Source organism: Hydra vulgaris, chromosome 10 (genome assembly GCF_038396675.1).
Source record: "Hydra vulgaris chromosome 10, alternate assembly HydraT2T_AEP".
Taxonomy (NCBI): Eukaryota; Metazoa; Cnidaria; class Hydrozoa; order Anthoathecata; family Hydridae; genus Hydra; species Hydra vulgaris.
The window spans coordinates 26,011,258-26,030,079 of NC_088929.1; the positions used below are offsets into that span (position 1 = coordinate 26,011,258).

General features: G+C 27.3%; 1 protein-coding gene across 4 annotated transcripts in view; it reads left to right on the top strand.

The window, feature by feature from the left end:
- Window positions 1-1,859: 1,859 nt before the first annotated feature.
- Window positions 1,860-18,822, top strand: part of LOC101241489 (hemicentin-1) — a 46,147-nt gene continuing 29,184 nt past the window's right edge. For 2 of the 4 annotated variants that reach the window (XM_065807630.1, XM_065807632.1), the window contains exons 1-6: window positions 1,873-2,134; window positions 4,111-4,461; window positions 12,681-12,968; window positions 13,522-13,818; window positions 13,956-14,267; window positions 14,368-14,652. In XM_065807630.1, the coding sequence (XP_065663702.1) occupies window positions 2,083-2,134; window positions 4,111-4,461; window positions 12,681-12,968; window positions 13,522-13,818; window positions 13,956-14,267; window positions 14,368-14,652 (1,585 nt within the window). In that variant the 5' untranslated portion in view covers window positions 1,873-2,082. Of the gene's footprint in view, window positions 2,135-4,110; window positions 4,462-12,680; window positions 12,969-13,521; window positions 13,819-13,955; window positions 14,268-14,367; window positions 14,653-18,822 lie in introns of all 4 variants that reach the window. The other 2 variants (XM_065807629.1, XM_065807631.1) reach the window with 2 other exon arrangements.

The window sequence follows — 18,822 nt, forward strand, 5'->3', positions numbered from 1 at the left end:
CAGGGAATTGAAATCTGTTGTATTAAAACACCCGAATGAAAAACAAACACTTCTTGAAACTTGTTGTATTGAAACTCAAAATTTTCAAGTCGTTCTCCTCTCATGATGCACAGAACCCGCTCTGAATTCCTATTTAATTTCTTCCATTCTAAACTAAAAAGGTTATTTTTACTGGCTACAGGCGCTGAAATAGGCATTGGAGCGTTGTGCCATAGCACAGAAACCCGACTAAGTTTGGAGCTTCACCAATAAAAAAATTACTTTTGACTTGCTTTTCATATCGACGACATGATTAAAGTAGACAATTGAGGTGGCCCTGATTTACAAGGTTTTTTTTTTTCTTTTTTTAAATATAGATTCTAAAAACAAAATTTACATAGAAAAAAGATTATTGGAACTAACGCATTAATCTCATTTGCACCAAAACTTCCAAAAATTTTGAAAACTTTGGTGCAAGTATAATGTGAAAAATTTTCACCTTGAAATTTATTGAAAAAATTCTTTCTAGAGAAATGAAAATATTCAATGTATATGAACTAAATTTGTATTTTATGTTTCATATCTTCATTTTATATTTGAAAAAAGAGTTAGTTTATTAGTTTTTAAGGGTATGTTATACCTTTAAAAACTAATTAACTAATTCTTGTTTCAAATATAAAACGAAGATATGAAACATGAAATACAAATTTAGTTTATACAAAATAATCAAAACTGTTTTATATCAGAAGAATGAAGTTTTTTTTTCTAAAGACTGCAAAAGCAATCAATAAATCAAAATTAGGTAAAACAATCTCATTCCAGAGACATGGAGCGCAATATAAATTACAAAATTAAATAATTTTTTGTTTTACAAAGCAGTAAATGAACCGCTTAATAATTATTTCTTAAGATTTCATATTTTATAAGTTAAAAAATTAATATATATTATACATATACTTTTTTAACTCATAAAATATGAAATCTTAAGAAATAATTGTTGAAGCGGTTCATTTACCGCTTTGTAAAACAAAAAATATTTAATTTTGTAACTTATATTGCGCTTCATGTCTCTGGAATGAGATTGTTTTACCTTATTTTGATTTATTGATTACTTTTGCAAGCTTTAAAAAAAAAAATACTTCGTTCTTCTGATTTAAAACAATTTTGATAATTTTGTATTAAAAAGTTAGACTCAAAAAATAAATCTAAAAATTGGAGCCTTGGAAGAAAAAAGCCCCACCTACCTGCCCTAATCGTAAGAGCATCAAGTTGATAAAAAAATTTTTTTTATTATTCTTAACTAAATTTATTTTCATCGATAAATTTTAAACTCCAGATTTTATATTCATCGTTAAATTCTAAACTAGTACAATAAGATTTAAAAAAAAATTTTTTTTAGGGTTTTTTAAGGGTACATCATTTTAGAAAAGGTGTATCATTTAAGAATGGAGTTAGTTTAAGACTATTAATTTTTTTTCAAAAACTCTTTGGCTTTATACATGCATGTAAAGAACAATAAAAAAAATTTTAAAAACAGAAATGTTATTGAAAAAGAATGTTCTCTGTTAGTATTATTTGAAAAAATTGGCAAAAAATCGCTCGTAAGCAATCTCCTTAGGGATCGTTCATAAAGTACGTACGCTCGGAGAGGAAGAGGGGTCTGCAAATGGCGAATATGATGAGATGGGGGGGGGGCAGTAGGTCAATTATAAAAATATGGAGACACTAAATTAAAAAAATATCATAAAACGTTGGTTTGGTAGGTTAAAAGCGTAGGTACTTTTAGAGTGGTAGAGGCTACTCAAAAAAGCATATGGTAAAACGCAGGGGGATGGGGGGGGGAATTAGGTGAAAAAAAGCGTATGTACTTTATGGACGACCACTTACGAATTTAAATTTAACGCTTAGTGAAAAGATAGTAACCGTCAATAAAAAGCCGTGACAATTTTTTAAAAATGTATCTATTATCGGAGAGAACAAATTATTGATGGACTTTTCTTACCATTGAATCCATTTTGAAACGAATATAGTAATTTTTTCCATGTTCTAGTAAATAATAAACTTATATTTATACACATTAAAGATATCTTAAATTGACGAAAAATGGAAAAGTTCGTTTTGATCGCTATTTTACGAGCAACAGTGTCTGTTTATGGTAATATACTTTGAATTGATGTATTTTTTTGTTTTTTGTTTTAAAGGATTTATGATTATCTATTGTATTGCTACAATATTTTTAAAAAACTTCTAAAATAAATATATTAAAACGAGTTGATTAAGTTAAAAAAGTTACACTAAAGTGTAAAATAGCTTTTTTTTATTTTAATACTAATACTACTTTTTTTTATTTTAATACTAAAACTTTTAGTATTTTAGATAAAGGATAAAATAGCTTTTATGTTAATACTAAAACTTTTAAAATAGCTTATATGTTAATGCTAAAACTTAGTTAAAGGATCAAGTTTTTTTTTAAAGTTGATGTAGCAGCGTAGTTCAATTATAGAAATAGTTAGATAAATATCATGAAGTTGTATTTATGTGTTATATTTACCAAATAGACAATCCTTTCTGAAGTATAATAAGGATGTAAAAATTAAGTGTATTTAATAACGTTAGATGATAATCCTACAGTTAAGCGGCCTAAAATAATTTTATTTTTTTGCTTGTTTCGCTCTTGTCAGTAGAGACTTTTGAAAGATAAAGTTTATTAGAATAATAATTAAAAAAGAAGATTGCTGCCCCATGCCAAACAGTCAGTGTAGCAGCGCACTTCCTTGAAGCAGTAGGCTATAATATTGTCAATGTATATACTGAAGCCAATAAAACTTATGTTTAAAAAGTCTCCACTGATGAGAGTGCAACAAGAAAAAAAAAAAACTTTTAGGCTATCTAACTGTAGCTTTGTCCTTATAATCTGCACACCTAAAATTTAAAATGACATAAATGCAAGCAGGTTTTTCAGAAAAAGTTGAAAAAAATAAATTATAATGAAAGAAAACAAATATTTTTTTTTTATAAAAGTCTTTTAATATCTAAAAGAAACATATGCAAACTCTCAGTCGATGTATGTATAGGTATGTGACATAAAATTTTCAATTGACCAAATACTAGGTTGTTATACATCATTGAAAAGGTCTTCAATTTAGTATTTTAAAGGTGAAAAATTGAACAGTTCTACAAAAAGTAATGGCGTTTTAATTACCGAAGTTTTAATATATAGATTAGTATCAAAAGGTTTTATGAAAAACAATATGTATATATAAAAAGCATACATAGGGTGCTAGAGAGGCATCTGCAAAACCCTCTAATATGTTGAAAAATGTTGAATTTTTGCTAGAAGTTTTTTTTTTTTTTTTTTTTTTTGTTATTTCACCTCCCCAAGGCCCAGAAGGCCACTACAGATAAGGAGGCTACTTAATTGTGGTTATAACCCTCTCTCAACTCTATAACTCCGAAACACGAACCTTGACAACCAAGGCCGCTGCGCGGAGAAACAAGTTGAGTGCGGTACTACCAGGGATGTGGTGGGGATCGAACTCCGAACCTCTTGCTTATGAAGCGAGCGCTCTACCACTACACCACTACCGCTTTTAGGAGTCCTTTGGGCGCACCCTCTAAAGCTGTAGCTGCCTCCTCACCCTTACTAACTTACCCCAAATGAGGGTAAGTTAATAAGGTATCTTGGCAAAAGTGTTTTACAGGTGAGAGAATATATTAGAAAAAAGAGTTAACATTCCTTTGATTTTTTTTCAATGAAATTTTGCAGCTAGTGAGAAAAAGGGTTTTTAGTCTGTTTGATGAGTATTTCTAAAAAATAACTTAGTTCATACCATACAACTTTTCAACAAACTTAAAAAAGCATGTCTGAATTTGGGCAAGATAAATGGTTCCATAAAATTTGGATTTATGTGTACTAAAAACCCTGCAGCTCCCTATTTTCAGTATAACATAATGATGTTTTATGCTTAGAAATAATATGTATTTAATCATTCAGGAAGCCTAAAATATAATAAAGATTTTTTTTGTTATAATTGTTCTTTAAGATAATCATAATAGTATGCATATTGCTTCATTTTTTTAAAATGCTATTTAATGTGAAAAAATTGTTTTAATAATAACTTTTTTATTTAGGCGCCAATCAAATTACCGGTTCTGATGTTTTGTATGTTAATAATGGAGCGACAGCATCATTTAAATGGGTGTTCAACTTTCAGGATAGTGACATTCTTTTATTGAGCGTTAATACAGAAAGTTCAACACTTCCAGATATTGTGCGAAAAGCACCAAATAGTCCTATATCTGTGAATAGTAAAAATTCTGTATACGCCTCACGCACTCAAGTTAGTAGGCCAGCTGGTATGAATGGTATTATTGTTGATATCAATACCATTGGAATCACAGATGAAAATTTGTTTTTTTGCAAAGTTATTTTTCTTGACCAATCAGCTGATGTTGTTAACAAAACTCGTTTAATTGTAGTAGGTATGATATTTTGATAAAATTTTGACTGTAGTATAAATATTGTTATACTAATATTTGTGAGAACAAGTTATTCTTTCTTGAGTATTAGCTGTGAGTAAGAAAGTAGAGTTTAAGTTCCATTATCGAATTGAATTAATTCAAATAAGTTTATCATATTTATCAATTTTATTTAAAAACTTAGGCATATAAATTTGCCGAAAGGTCATTTACAAGCAGTGAATGCCTGAGGAAAAAATGAAGTACATTAGAATAGAGGAGAATTATTTTTCGAACAAAGCATATTTTGATAGTTGTCAAGACAAAAATAAAGATTAATAGAAGAATATACAAATATGATGTTATATACTAATATGGTGTATAAAAATATACTAATATGATGACAAAAATAAGACAGGCAGTTCTTATTTTCAAACAATACTAACATTAATAATTTATTTTTTTTACAAACACTTAAAATTAACAAAAATAAAAAGTATGCATACAACAATGTAAGGCCTAAGAATGGAAAAAAAAATTTATGCTAATGTGTAAACATAATTTGTGTAGTGGTTAAGTAATAAACATCTCCTCAGAGTCGCATCTATTATTAATGGCGTTTCAATGAGGTTCAGCACTAGAAACCAGTTAGCCATCAGATAATAGTCATCGTCACTTAAGCTTTACCCCACAGCCTACACCTATTCCATACCACAGTAAAAAGGACTCACTATAAATAGCCAAAACCCCAAATATTTTTCCCGCTCTTTACATTATTTTTGTGATTTGTTGATTATACACAATTTTTTATTATTCAATTGATGCTAAAAATTGTCTGACCTTCTTATAGTATTGATTTTTTACTATAATATTTATTCACTGCTTTTCATATTATTAGTACATTTGCATTGTTTAATGTTTTTTTTTTCATTCTTAAGCTTTACATTGTTGTATGCATACTTTTTATTTTGTAGTCAATGTTTTGTTTTGTAAATTTTTGTTTGATGATATATTTGTTGTATATCTTTGTTTATTTTAGGTGTTAGTAAAAAAAAATTGTTTATTATTGTAAGTATTGTTTGTGTGCATTGGTTGTCTAATTTTTTTATCATATTATTTTTTAAATTTTTTTCTTCTATTAATCTTTATTTTTGTTTTTATGACTTTCGATATATGCTCTGTTCGAAAAATAGTTCTCCTCTATTCTAATGTACTTCATTTTTTTTCTATTTGGCATTCACTGCTCGTGTGTGAGCAATTGGCAAATTTAAATGTCAAAGTTTAAAAAAAGTTTCAACTTTGGTATAAATAAATATTGTTATACTGATATTTGTGAGAAAAAGTCATTCTTTTTTGAATAATTACTGTGAGTAACAAAGTCTAAATTCCATTATTGAATTAAGTTAATTCAAGTATTTTGACGATATTTTTCAATTTTATTCAATAACTTCATTTTTTCCACAATCTTTTAAAAAGTAAATTACTTAAACTTATCTCAACAAAATTATATTTAAATAAGAATAAATCAACAAGGATTTTGGTCTAAGACTGTAATCTTGATCCAAAATCTCCTGTGAAAGTTCAAGGCTTAAATAAAACACTTGTTTCTTTAGAGTTAAGCTAACTCAAGCGGTAAATTATGAAAAAAGTAGAAAAGTTGTTGCAGCTATCTACTTGCATTTCTGTAACATAAAAGTTGTTGTAGCTATCCGCTTGCATTTCTATAACATAAAATAGTTCAAAGGTTCATGTACAATAAAAGAAGAGGTTGTTTCCAAAATTCAGACTCTGACATGCTGTATAAAATGTAAATCAAAAATTTTCTCCAAATTAAATAATAGTTTAATTAAAGAAAGTTTCTAAGTGAGAAAAATAAACTTTTAATGTCTTTTATTCAATCAAATAATGCTCAGTTTATGACCATGTTGTAAATACAAGGAAAAGCTTTGTTTTATATTTCAAATTAACTTGGCATGAAGTTATATGTTATGAGAATTTTAGAAACAATAAATGATGATCAGATTTTTTTTTAATTCTGAATCCTACTAATGTCATAGATACCAAATTTTGAGGATATTTTTATCAAGCATAAAGGATAAACACATACAAATTTAGTTACAAACGAGACAAATTACCAAAGTTTTTAATAAAAAACATTAAATTTCAAATGAAATTTAATGGCATTTAAAAAGTTCTTTTTTTTGCTGCAATTTAAATTTTAATAAAAATAAAAAAAAGAACGCTTTAAATAAATACTAGATAAAATAATTAAAAAAAAATCGGTTAAAAAAAAGCTATTTTTCATAAAAGTTGAACAAATGAACAAAAGTTTTTGTTGCGATTTAAAATAAAATGCTTTTATTTTATTGGTAAGCGCTTTTTTATGCGCTTACCAAAGTTTTTGCGGGCATGTGGGCGAGTGCAAAAAAGCTTGAGTGCAAAAGCGCCGGCTAAACGAAGAAGACTGCTCTGGGGTAAGTTCAAACATGAAGAAAAAAGGTTAATGAAGCTTTCTTTATCCTCAGGATGTTTTAAAAATTTTATTCATAGAAAAGTTTATGAAATACATTTTCTATTTCTCAGGTTCATAAATAATCAAATAAATAATATTCAGAAAAATTCACTAGTCTAAATTTTCATATGAAGAACAAAGACAGTTTTAAATACTTATTTAAAAAAAAAATATTGAAAAGTGAATAACAAATTTTTAAAGTAATAATATTCAAAAAAGTATGTAAGTTAAATTAGTAATGAGAAGTAAAAGTTGAATTTTGGTGCATAATTAGATGAATTTAAAAGTTTATTAAAATATTAGAAAATTTAATAAAGTAGCTTGACTAAAAGGAAATTTACAATTTATGAGAAATAGCTAAATGAACCTCTATAAGAATGAATAAAAGTTCTGCAAGAGGTTGAGGAGGTACCTCAAATTATATAAACATCTCTGAAGTCGAAGAAAAAATCTTTTTTGATTGCAAAAAAATTATGTGACAGAGGGTATGTTTTATTTTCTTATTATATATATATATATTAGAGATGGGCCGATTCCGAAAAATACCGATTCCGATTCTCTGTTGCGATTCCGATTCTTTATCGATTCCGATTCTTTTGCGATTCTTATTATTTTAATTAAAACTGGTAGTTAAATTAATAATTTAACAGTTATATCATGTTAATTTAATACTTATGCAGATTTTAAAAGTGAAAACACCATAATTAGTTATATTGGTACAGGTGAAACAGGACCAAAGACACCAAGGCCCAGGGGCATGCCCCTTTTTAAAAAAATTGACCTATAACTAGACTTTTTTTTCGAAATAAGGGAGTGTTCCCCCTCTATTTTGAAAACCGTGTCGTCGGCCCTGTGAAATAATAGCAACTAAACAAGTAACATAATATTAAACAATATATATATTTGTATGGAACTTATTATTATTAAGAAACAAATAATATAGTCATAAGTAATGGTAAAAATGATCAGATACACAGAATGTTGTCTTTTCAATCAGCTTTTACATATAATATTAGTACCGTTAGTACTGATAGTTAAGAAACGGGAGGTTCTTGTTAAAAAACACAAGCACTTGCACTCGTTCCGGAGTTAATCGGCTTCTTTTCTGGTCACAGATAAGACCCGCAGTACTAAACAACCGCTCCGAAAACACTGTACATAGAGGCGTCCCTAAATATTTCTGTGCTAGTTTTTTCATGTTAAGAAATTTGGATTTCCTCCAGTATTCAAAGACGTCCTCGTGACTTGCAAGTAGAGGTTCTTTCAAGTACAGTGCTACTTCGTCTGACATTGTGCAATGCGCAGTATAAATCTAAAACATTAAAACAATTTATAGGCTTGCAATATTTAAAGTACAATACTAATATAGAAGCACAATACTTACTACAGAATTTGTGTTGATTAATTGGTTATATAATGACCAGACAGCACCTGGAGCAGGTGTGGTAGGTTCTTGATTTTCAGCAGCTTTATTTCATGACCCTCGTCTATGTCCAATGCATTTAACTCGCTAATTAATAAAGTAACAGCTTTCTCAGCCATCGTCCTGCTCCTAAAAATCTTGTTTTTAAATCTGGGATCTAGTATTGTTGCAAAAGTATATATAGGTTCGTTCTCGCAGTCTCTGTAACATCGATGCAAAGATTGACACAGAGATTCTTTAAAATTTCTGTAGTCCTTGATGTGATCAATTGACATGTTAACTGCATTTATTATTGGGATAACTTCTGATGTGGTCACTTACGATGAACTTGCAGTAAGCGTGACCTCTTCAAACACTTTTAAAGCAGCAACGAGAGGAACCAAACTATCCCATTCTCCGGTTGACAACTCCTTGTTTTGTCGAGTAGCTTTTGGGAAATGTGGCGTTACCAACAGAATCGCATCTTTTTGTTCAATTAAATGGTTCAGCATGTGGAAGGTGCTATTCCATCTAGTTGGCTCATCTTGAATAATGCTGTGTTTAGGCAGTCCCAGAATCTCCTGAGATTGTCTCAAAAGTTTGTATGACTTAACCGAATGTTTAAAGTGTCCTACTATTCTTCTACAGGTAGCAGTTAGTAAAGATATGCGTTCATTGTCGAGGCAGTTGTCTTTCACAACCAACTGAAGTGTATGGGCAAGACAAGGAATATTTGTAAACTTCCCGACTTCTATAGCAGAAACAGTATTTCTGGCATTATCTCTTACTACAACATTGAGTTTTTCAAGTAATCCCCAACGCTCAAGTGATTCATTCATAAAGTTAACAAGATTGGTTGCGGTGTGGGACTCAAGGAAAAGGTACCACGTCAAGACAAATGTGAATTTGTTTCATATCTTCTGTGAGGACATGTGCTGTTAGGCTCATGTAATCAACATTGGCTGTTGAGCTCCACATGTCGGTAGTTATACTAACATGATTAGCTTTTTTTGCCAAGAACTGAATTTTACTTGATACCTTCTGATAAATGCTAGGAATTTCAATAGTCGAGAAGTATTTTCTGCTTTTTTCCTTGCTTTTTTTACGTTTCGGCATGTATGTAATGACACTATATATATATATATGTTTATATTCTGAAATTAAAACAGCATTTATAATAATACAAAATAATAATACTAACAATAATTATTATTATAATAAAACAAGCAAATAAGATTTTTATAATAATACTTACCGTCAGTAAATTGATTAAAATTGAAAAAAATAAATCAATTGAAATTCAGAGTATAAACTTTTACTTTTATTTTCAACATTTACTGTTGTTCCTTCACAGTTACTTAACTTTAACGATGATATTAAATGCAAAAGTGAAGATTTAACGTAAATTAAACAAAAAAAATCTCAACGGCAAAGAGTGTATATATTAACTTAAATTATCAAGGGAGTAATAATAAAAGAAGTGAAGTCGTTAAAAAGTCTTTTAAAAAAGAATCAGAATCGTTAAAAAAAGTTGAGAATCGCGATTCTTACGATTCTTTGAGAATCGGTGGAATCGGGAGAATCGGAATTGGCCTATCTCTAATATATATACTACTTATCCTGAAAACTTATAAAATTTTTGCAAATTGTTGTGTAACATGCATATTACCTTGTACATGTTTGGAAACTATTAATAGTTACAAGATTTTCCAAAAGTTGAAATAATTTGATTTGAAAGTGAAAATGAAAAGTCCAAAAAAACAAGTAGTTTAATGTTAGTTATTAATTTTTTTTGTTAATAAACTTCAAGTTGAAGAAAAAAGTTAGATGTTTTAGTTAGTGTTTTTTACTAATTTATATATATATATATATATATATATATATATGTATATTGTTTACCTCAACAAGGGAAATTAAAGTAGTAAACAATAAAACTATTTGAAACGCTAATTTTAATTAGTGTTTTTTAAAAGGTCAAATTTTTTTAAGCAAATCTGTCCTTTTAAAAACTCTGATTCATTTTGAAATCTAAATGGTTTATGAAATTTTAGTATATGCATTTTCCAAATTAAATCATGATTATTTGTAAATCCTTGTTTTTCAAAACTCTGATTTTTTATTTATATTTGATTTTAAAACTATTTCATTTTGGGAAGTCAAAATAGCAATTTTAGTCATTTCAGGCAGTCGATGACCTTTGACTGGTCATTACTTTCCACGCTGATATATATCAGGCCTTGTTACGAGATTTCGCTGCGTAGCGAAAACGCGCAACGCATTTCTAAGTTACTCAACTCATCAAATATATTTTGCGTCGTTAGAAGTTATATTGCGTCACTCGCGTCTTTTCAAGTACCGCATTGTAATTAAAGTTATTTTATTAACGCGTTAAAAATCATACAGTTTGTTTTTTTCTCACTATAACAAAAGTTACAAATAAAATCTAAGTGCTTATTTAAAAAATCATTTTTATTATTTTTTTCAAATATAACCTAAATTTTATTTTGAAAAAAATATTTTTTTCATGAAACGTAAAATAATGTTTGTTTATAATTTTTATGTTTATTTTCTTATGATTTTGGTTTTTGGTTATTTTATTAATTGTTAATAAATTTTTTCTTATTTAATATGTGAACTCATTTTAATGTTTTTAAACAAGAAAGAGTTTTTTTTTGTTGTTTATCAGTTACCGATAACATATTCGTGATCATAATTTATTTTCTTAAATTAAACGAACGTCGTTAAAACTTTACGTTATTGAATTAACAATAAACAAAATATCTTATTAATAAAATATTTACATCAAAATGAATCGTGCATTTTTTAAACTATTATGACTAAAAATAAATTTTATATTTAAAAAAATTAATATATTTAATTCCTTAAGATAAAACTTAAAACACTTAATTTTTTTTAACTAATTTTTAACAACAACAAAAAAATTATTTAACAAACTGTTTCTTTAACAAAAAATCTATTAGTTTACAATTGCGGTTAAATGCTTTTACTTACGACTTTATTTCTTCTGAATTAACGTCACGTTAACGACAATCAAAAGATAATTTAAATATTCTAAAAGATATAAGTTTTTGCGTAGCGCAAAACTGCTGAACGCGTAGGCAAATGGCCTTTTCGCAAGCAAAATGCGAGCTGCGTAACGCTTCTTAACAAGGCCTGATATATATATATATATATATATATATATATATATATATATATATATATATATATTCATATATTAACATTAATATAGTAATCGATATCACATTTTAATTGTTTTACTCAGTTCCTTATTTTCTCCATCTAGGACAAGATAGTTATCTAGGACAAGAAGAAACTAAAAATTATACTTGGAAATTTTTTCAAATGAATTTGTAAATCAACAACAACAAAATAATATTAGCAAAGCATATCTAACATTTTTATATTAAGCCAAAGTGATAATACTATGTTGGATTTATTAACTATACCCCAACCCTCGGAATTAGGGGAAATGAGGTTGGCAATAATTTGCCGACCACAATCTTTTATAGGTCGGCAAGAAAAATTTAGTAAATATGTCTTACCATCAAACTTAGAAACGAGGTCGGCAAAGAATTGACGACCTCAAACACTTTCAGGTCAGCAGTTAGGTCGGCATTGCCGAATGCCGACCCTAATTCCGAGGGTTGACTAATCATAATAAAATTCATACTTAGCTTTTACTTTAATTTTTTAAGTTAAGTAAAGTTCTATAACTAAAGTACTTAAATTAAAGAAATTCTAGTTGGAGTACAAATAAATGATATTTAACCAACAAATATCTAATAGCAAAAAATATTGAACAATTCTTTTCAATGATATGTATAAGCAATGTTAAAATCTCTTTCATTAAAATAATTGATGACTTAAATATATAGATTTTTATATAAAAAAAAAATCAATTACTAAATGTCACACTAGGCAAACACACTAGGCTAGACAGACTAACAAATGAAATCTCTTTTACAATAATAAAACCTAAACATTCTACTGACATAAATATTTGTAAAGAATTAAAAAAAGCTTTTTAAAAACACTTGCAACTTCTTCAACATTATCATCAACTAAACATGAATTATTAAAAATCAACTTTTAGGTTATGATGATGATGATGATGATGATGATGATGATGATGATGATGATGATGATGATGATGATGATAATGATGATGATGATGATGATGATGATGATGATGATGATGATGATGATGATGATGATGATGATGATGATGATGATGATGATGATGATGATGATATTGATGATGATGATTAACCTTATAAATTATTAAAGTTATTTTTGGCATTTTAGTTGCTCCAACAATAAGTGTTGATCAACCCAAGCTCTTTCTTACTGAAGGTGACAATGCTTATCTCAAATGTAGTGTAATTGCTGGTAATCCTCGTCCACTTTTATTCCAATGGTTTAAACTTGATTCAAACAATGTTGAACAGCCGATTACAATTGAAGTACAAGCAAATAATAATTTTGATTACAATATTTCGCAAGTGAACAGAGAAAGTCGAGGCAGTTACATATGTAGAGTTAAAAATATTAGAGGAATGCAAGACAGTCTGACAAAAATTCTTGATGTTAGATGTAAGTTTTATTTTATTTATATATATATATACATATATATATATATATATATATATATATATATATATATATATATATATATATATATATATATATATATATATATATATATATATATATATATATGTATATATATATATATATATATATATATATATATATATATATATATATATATATATATATATATATATATATATATATATATATATATATATATTAATAAACAGGGGTTAAAATAAGTGCTGGACTTGAGCAAATGAGCAATATTTGGTTGCCCTTCTTTAGTGGGTCTTAAGAATGGTCCAAAGGGCAGCAACTAACAGCATCTATTTCTGCCTCTGTATATATTTATATAAATATATATTCTTTTTTTTCTTTTTTAATATGTTTAAAATGATTGTTTAGTTCTAAATAATTTTTATAAAACTTTTTTGGTCATAGCATGTTAAAAAAAAAGAGATGAGTTTAAAAAAAAAGATAGTATTTTCTTATTTTTCTGTCGATTTCTACAACTTAAGATTTGCTTGAATGTTGTGTATTTTTTTCATAGACAGGCCAGTTGTAGTATCACCTCCATTAAATCGGTCTATATTTGAACAAGTAGGAACAGAAGAGTTTAATTGTGATGCAGATGGTAATTCTGGAACAACTATTTATAAGTGGTATAGGGATAAACCAACACCTGAAAATGAAATTTTGTTTCCAACTCCATATATTTTACAAGAAAATGATGGTAAGCGACTAAAGTTTGTCAAACCTCCACGTTCTATAGCAACAAATTATTATTGTGCAGGAAAAAATGACTTAGGGATTGGCGAAGCAAAAGGAGCATATTTGAATGTAACCTGTAAGTGTTAGAATGCATTGCTTTTAATAATGATAATGTTTTTATAATCTCCTAATTATAATAATTTAATTTTTTTAAATTTTTTATTTATTAGTTTTAATTATATTTCGACTTTTTTTCCAAAATTTTTAACAAAGATGTTCCTGGAGAGATATATATAAAAACTGAGAATGGTGTTATAAATAGCAACAAAGGCTCAAATATCACAATAACATGTCAAAGTGATGCCAACCCTCCTGCATTGTATCAATGGTTCAAATATGAAAAAGATCTGCTTGGTATTGTTCAAAAAAGGCTTTTGCAGAGCAGCTTCTCTGGAGATTTGAATTTATATTATTTAACTACAAATGATTCTGCCGATTATAAATGTTTTGCAATAAACTATCCAGATACTTTAGATCGATACAAAGAATACAAAACAGAAAAAAAGATTTCACTCAATGTTCGATGTAAGAGATTTTTTAACAGTTATATTAATTTGTATTAGTTATATTATATTATTTTGTATTAGTAAAATCTTGCTTAAGTTGTTTTTTTAATTTTAAATAGATGGGCCTCAGCAAACTAACATAACAGTAAACGATGTTTTGTCTTTAATTCCTGTTGAAGTTATCGAAGACTCCAAAGTTATCATCAAGTGTATTAGTGACAGCAATCCACCAGCAATATATAACATTCAAAAAATTCCAAACAAAATTCAGCTAAATGCTAACGGAGAAAATTCCATTACTTTTAGTACAATAAAAGTGGAGAATGAAGGCACCTATGAGTGTATTTCAATTAATAGTGTCATGAACAATAATGAAAAAAGACAAGTTCAAATTGTTGTTACGAGTAAGTTGGATATGCTTTATATTTTAGTAAATTTTGATAATAAATTTGTAAATATTTTAAGCATTATAATATGCAGGGATTGAATTGATTTAGAAAAACATAATGGTGATTTTATTAACTATTTATGAACATTTTTTGCAGGGTGCAGTTTAAACAAAACATATACATCCTATAATATGAGTGTAATTTGAAGAAAAGTTCTTTTTTTTTAATAATTTTTTTTAACTAATGTTTCATTATTATATGTTTGCTATTTCTTGTTTATTGCTTTGTATTTCTTGTTATACTATTTTTGTTTAAATCAGGTTAATATCATTGCTGTTGTTTAATTTTTTTTTTAATGTTGCTTGCACATTTATTTTACTTTATATATAACAGGCCTTTTTTAGAAGTGTTATGCAGCATTAAGTACAAAATAGTGATTTGCGTACACATTCAGCAGGTTTACATTATATAAAAAAATTTTTATTTGGGAATATATAGATCCTATAATATTTTAGTACTGAATTTAATGTTGCTGCTGCCGTTACTCATTCGTGCATGTTAGCAAAGAACTCACACCCAAGTTAATTGAAAGAAAGAGTCACATGCACTTTTTGTATAAGAAAATGCAAATGAAAGTGTATGCAAATATTTAACTTATGTAAACTTTAAATTATGTAATGTTAAAACATATATCTAGTTTACAGTTTTACTTTTACTTTAAAATTGCATTTCAACAAACTTTTCTTGATTTTGATTTAAAGCATTTAATTTTCGTTTTATAAAGCCTCGTTTATTAAAAAGTATTAAAACTTTCATCGAACAATAGGCCTTGGTGACCGAAATATTTAGGTCACAGCATTCTGAAGTGAAATAATGTGGTTCAAATCCTTGCTCTTCCACTCTTTTTTTTTTTTTTTAATCTTTTTCAAATTTTTGAAATACAAAATAAAACATTTGTATAGATATTTGTATAGATATAAGTTCTATAGATATTTTATAGATATAGATATTTTTACTTTATAAAATTTTAATTTTTTTTTAAAATTGCATTTTGGAAAAATATTTCGGCATTGCAATTTTTAGTTCTAAATGAAGTTATTCTGTCTTTTGTTTATTAAATAGTGTTAAAAATTGGCAGATTAGTGTCTTAATTGAGCATTTCCAAAAAATCACACATGGAAACTCGTATATGTTTTATCTATTAATTTCATAAAAAGAAAACAGGCGATTTTTTGCCAAACTCTAATTTAATCTCATTTAATTCTAAATATTTTGTAAAAGAAAGTTATGGGATTGCATTATGTTTCATCTAGTCACACTTATTGTTTAAATGCAGTTCATGAATGATGAACTGCATTTAAATGATGAATGTGAATTTGTTGATTTCATGTAGTTATTTTTATGAAAAGTATTTCAAGTGAAATATTTTATTTCTGCAACTCATATTTAATATATTTTTGAGAAGAAATGGCAGTCATCAAATATTTCTAGCTAGAGTATAGTGTTTTAAAAACTATTTTATGTTCTTCAAAATATTGCGACATTAACTTGCAAAAAAAAAAATGATAAAAATATATTTGATTTATTCAGTAAAAATATGATAAAAATATTTTTATTGTAATTGTTCTTTAAAAAAATCATATTGCTAATTTAAAGTGTTTTTTAAACTTTTTATACCGATTGTAATTAATCAACACATTTTACGCAGGCATTTTAAACATTATTTAGAATACCTACTTCAGCTATAATATCTGAACTGCTAATAAATTGCCGATCGCGCAATAAATACCAAAGCGTTAAAAAAATTTTAAAGTTAATCATGTTATTAATTATTTTTTTATTCATAACTTTAAAAGGTCAACTGTATAGTTTTTCTACTGTTTACTAATAAATATTGAAGTATTGAAGTAAGGAATAAGTATAGAAATAAATAGGCTTGCAAAGTATTTTACGGACAGCTAGTTATATTTTGTTATCGTTTCAATGACGTTTATTCAGAAAGTATTAAGTCTTATAAAGAGCGTTGAACTGCCACTGCGATTATTTTAAAGACTATTAAATATAATTTTGAAAATTTAAATTAATTTTTGAAGGAATGTAAAATATTTAGTAAAACTTTGAATGCAAAGTTTAGTTTCAAAGGAATGTAAATAATTTTGAAAATATTTATTAAGGAAGTAATTTTTTTTTGCTAACTAATTCATTATGTAAAATATCTCTTTATCATAGATTTAAATATGTAAAAGCAAATTAAAAATTTTTTTTTTTTTTTTTAAAAAGAAGTTTTTTTATTTAAAAGAATTCTATTCACAAATCTATTTAAAAATTTTTGTTTTTTATTAATTCAATACCGTGTAATGTTCTTTTGAGGTAATTTTGCATATTTTTAAAAATTTTGTTTATGAATATCTTATTGGTAACTAAAACCTCTCTATAAGTTGTTTATAATCAATTAAATATATTACATTAAATACATAAAAAAAGAAGAGTTAAGAATAAAATTTTTTTAAGAAATGAGTTATAAATAAAAAATATTTGAGGTTGAAAATTTTTGGCTTCTAAACTTTTTATATTTGTTCAAGTAAAATGGCTTGATGAAGAACAGTTAAAATATTGGTTAAGAAAAAAAAAAAGGTCACTTTTGTGACTTGCAGTTATTGTTCTAAAGATATTTATATTGCTATTATGGGACAAGCTGCTTTAACACTTATGTCAGAAACACGCAGAGTTTTCTTTCTAGTAAGTTCTAAAATCAAGCAGAACACCAAAAAACAGTAGATAAAATGCTGATAAACACATGCACACTTGAAGCTGAAATTTGTTGGGTGATTAATAATGTGGATTATAAATATTCAATTTTTTAACTGATTCTGGAAAAGTATTTAGTAAAGTATTTTCAGATTGTGACAAGTTATTTATATGTGGACCCACTAAATTATTTTGTAATATTTTGACTTGCTCCTTATTTTCAAAATAAATATTATTTACGCTATCTAATGTATCATGTTTCACTATTAGATATTTTACTTGGGCAATTTTTCATTGAGTGTGACTTAAGTTTTAATGAACAACTTCTTGTAGAAAATTTTTCATTGAGTGTGACTTAAGTTTTAATGAACAACTTCTTGTAGAAAATTTAAAAAGACGACTGCTTATTTACCTTTTAATAAAAATCTCTGATCTTCCTTTAAAGAATCCCTTGATATTAATAAAGAAATGCTGCAACATGTAAAAAGAGTAATTCCTCAATATGAAGAATATTTGCAATCACAAAAAGACAAAAAAAAAAAGGTTCACAGTTTGGAACAAATTTTAGATAAGCTCTTAAGCTTTAAGCTCTTTTAGGACTTGTGGTCCAGACAATATTCCTGTCATAGTCTTACAAAGTGTTCTCCAGGACTCTTTTTAATTCTGTCTACTACTTAATAAGTGTTTGTCTTGTTTTCCTGCCTGCTGAAAAATGGCGTCTGTGATTACAATTTTAAAAAACTCTCGAGATCATTCTGACCCCTCCAACTATCATGTATGTCTGTAGTAAGCGACCGGGGCTATGGCTGGGGCCAAGTTTGATAACACATAGCCGCGACCGGGGATGAGTTTATGCATTAATATTGATAGATCCTATAAAAATGTTATTTTTAATTAAAATTTATGATATGAATTGTAATTTAAAACAATACTTTTATAGGATCTATCAATATAAATGCAACCCCGGTCATAAACCCGGCCGGGGCTGCATTAAAATTGATAGATCCTATAAAATATTGTTTTCAAATAAAATTCATATCATAAATTTTAATTAAAAATAACATTTTTATAGGATCTATCAATATTAATTCAGCCCTGATCATAAACCTGGCCCTGGTCATGGCTACTATATGTCTGATCAGTCTTCTATCTGTTATTAGCATGGTCTTTGAGTCTTTGATCAACAAATTTCTCACATCTCATCTTGAGTCAAATAACTTACTGTCAGACAATTAATACAGCTTTTGACTCTCACTCTCTCTATGACTGACTTGCTAACTGCTGTGACTATAAGATTTTATTGTGCATTAAATAGAGGCAGAGAGGCTACAGCTATTGCTCTTGACATATCTAAAACTTTCGACAAAGTTTGCCATGCTGGTCTTTTCCATAAGCTTGCCTCATGTGGTGTATCTGGGAAAGTGTTTAAGATTATCA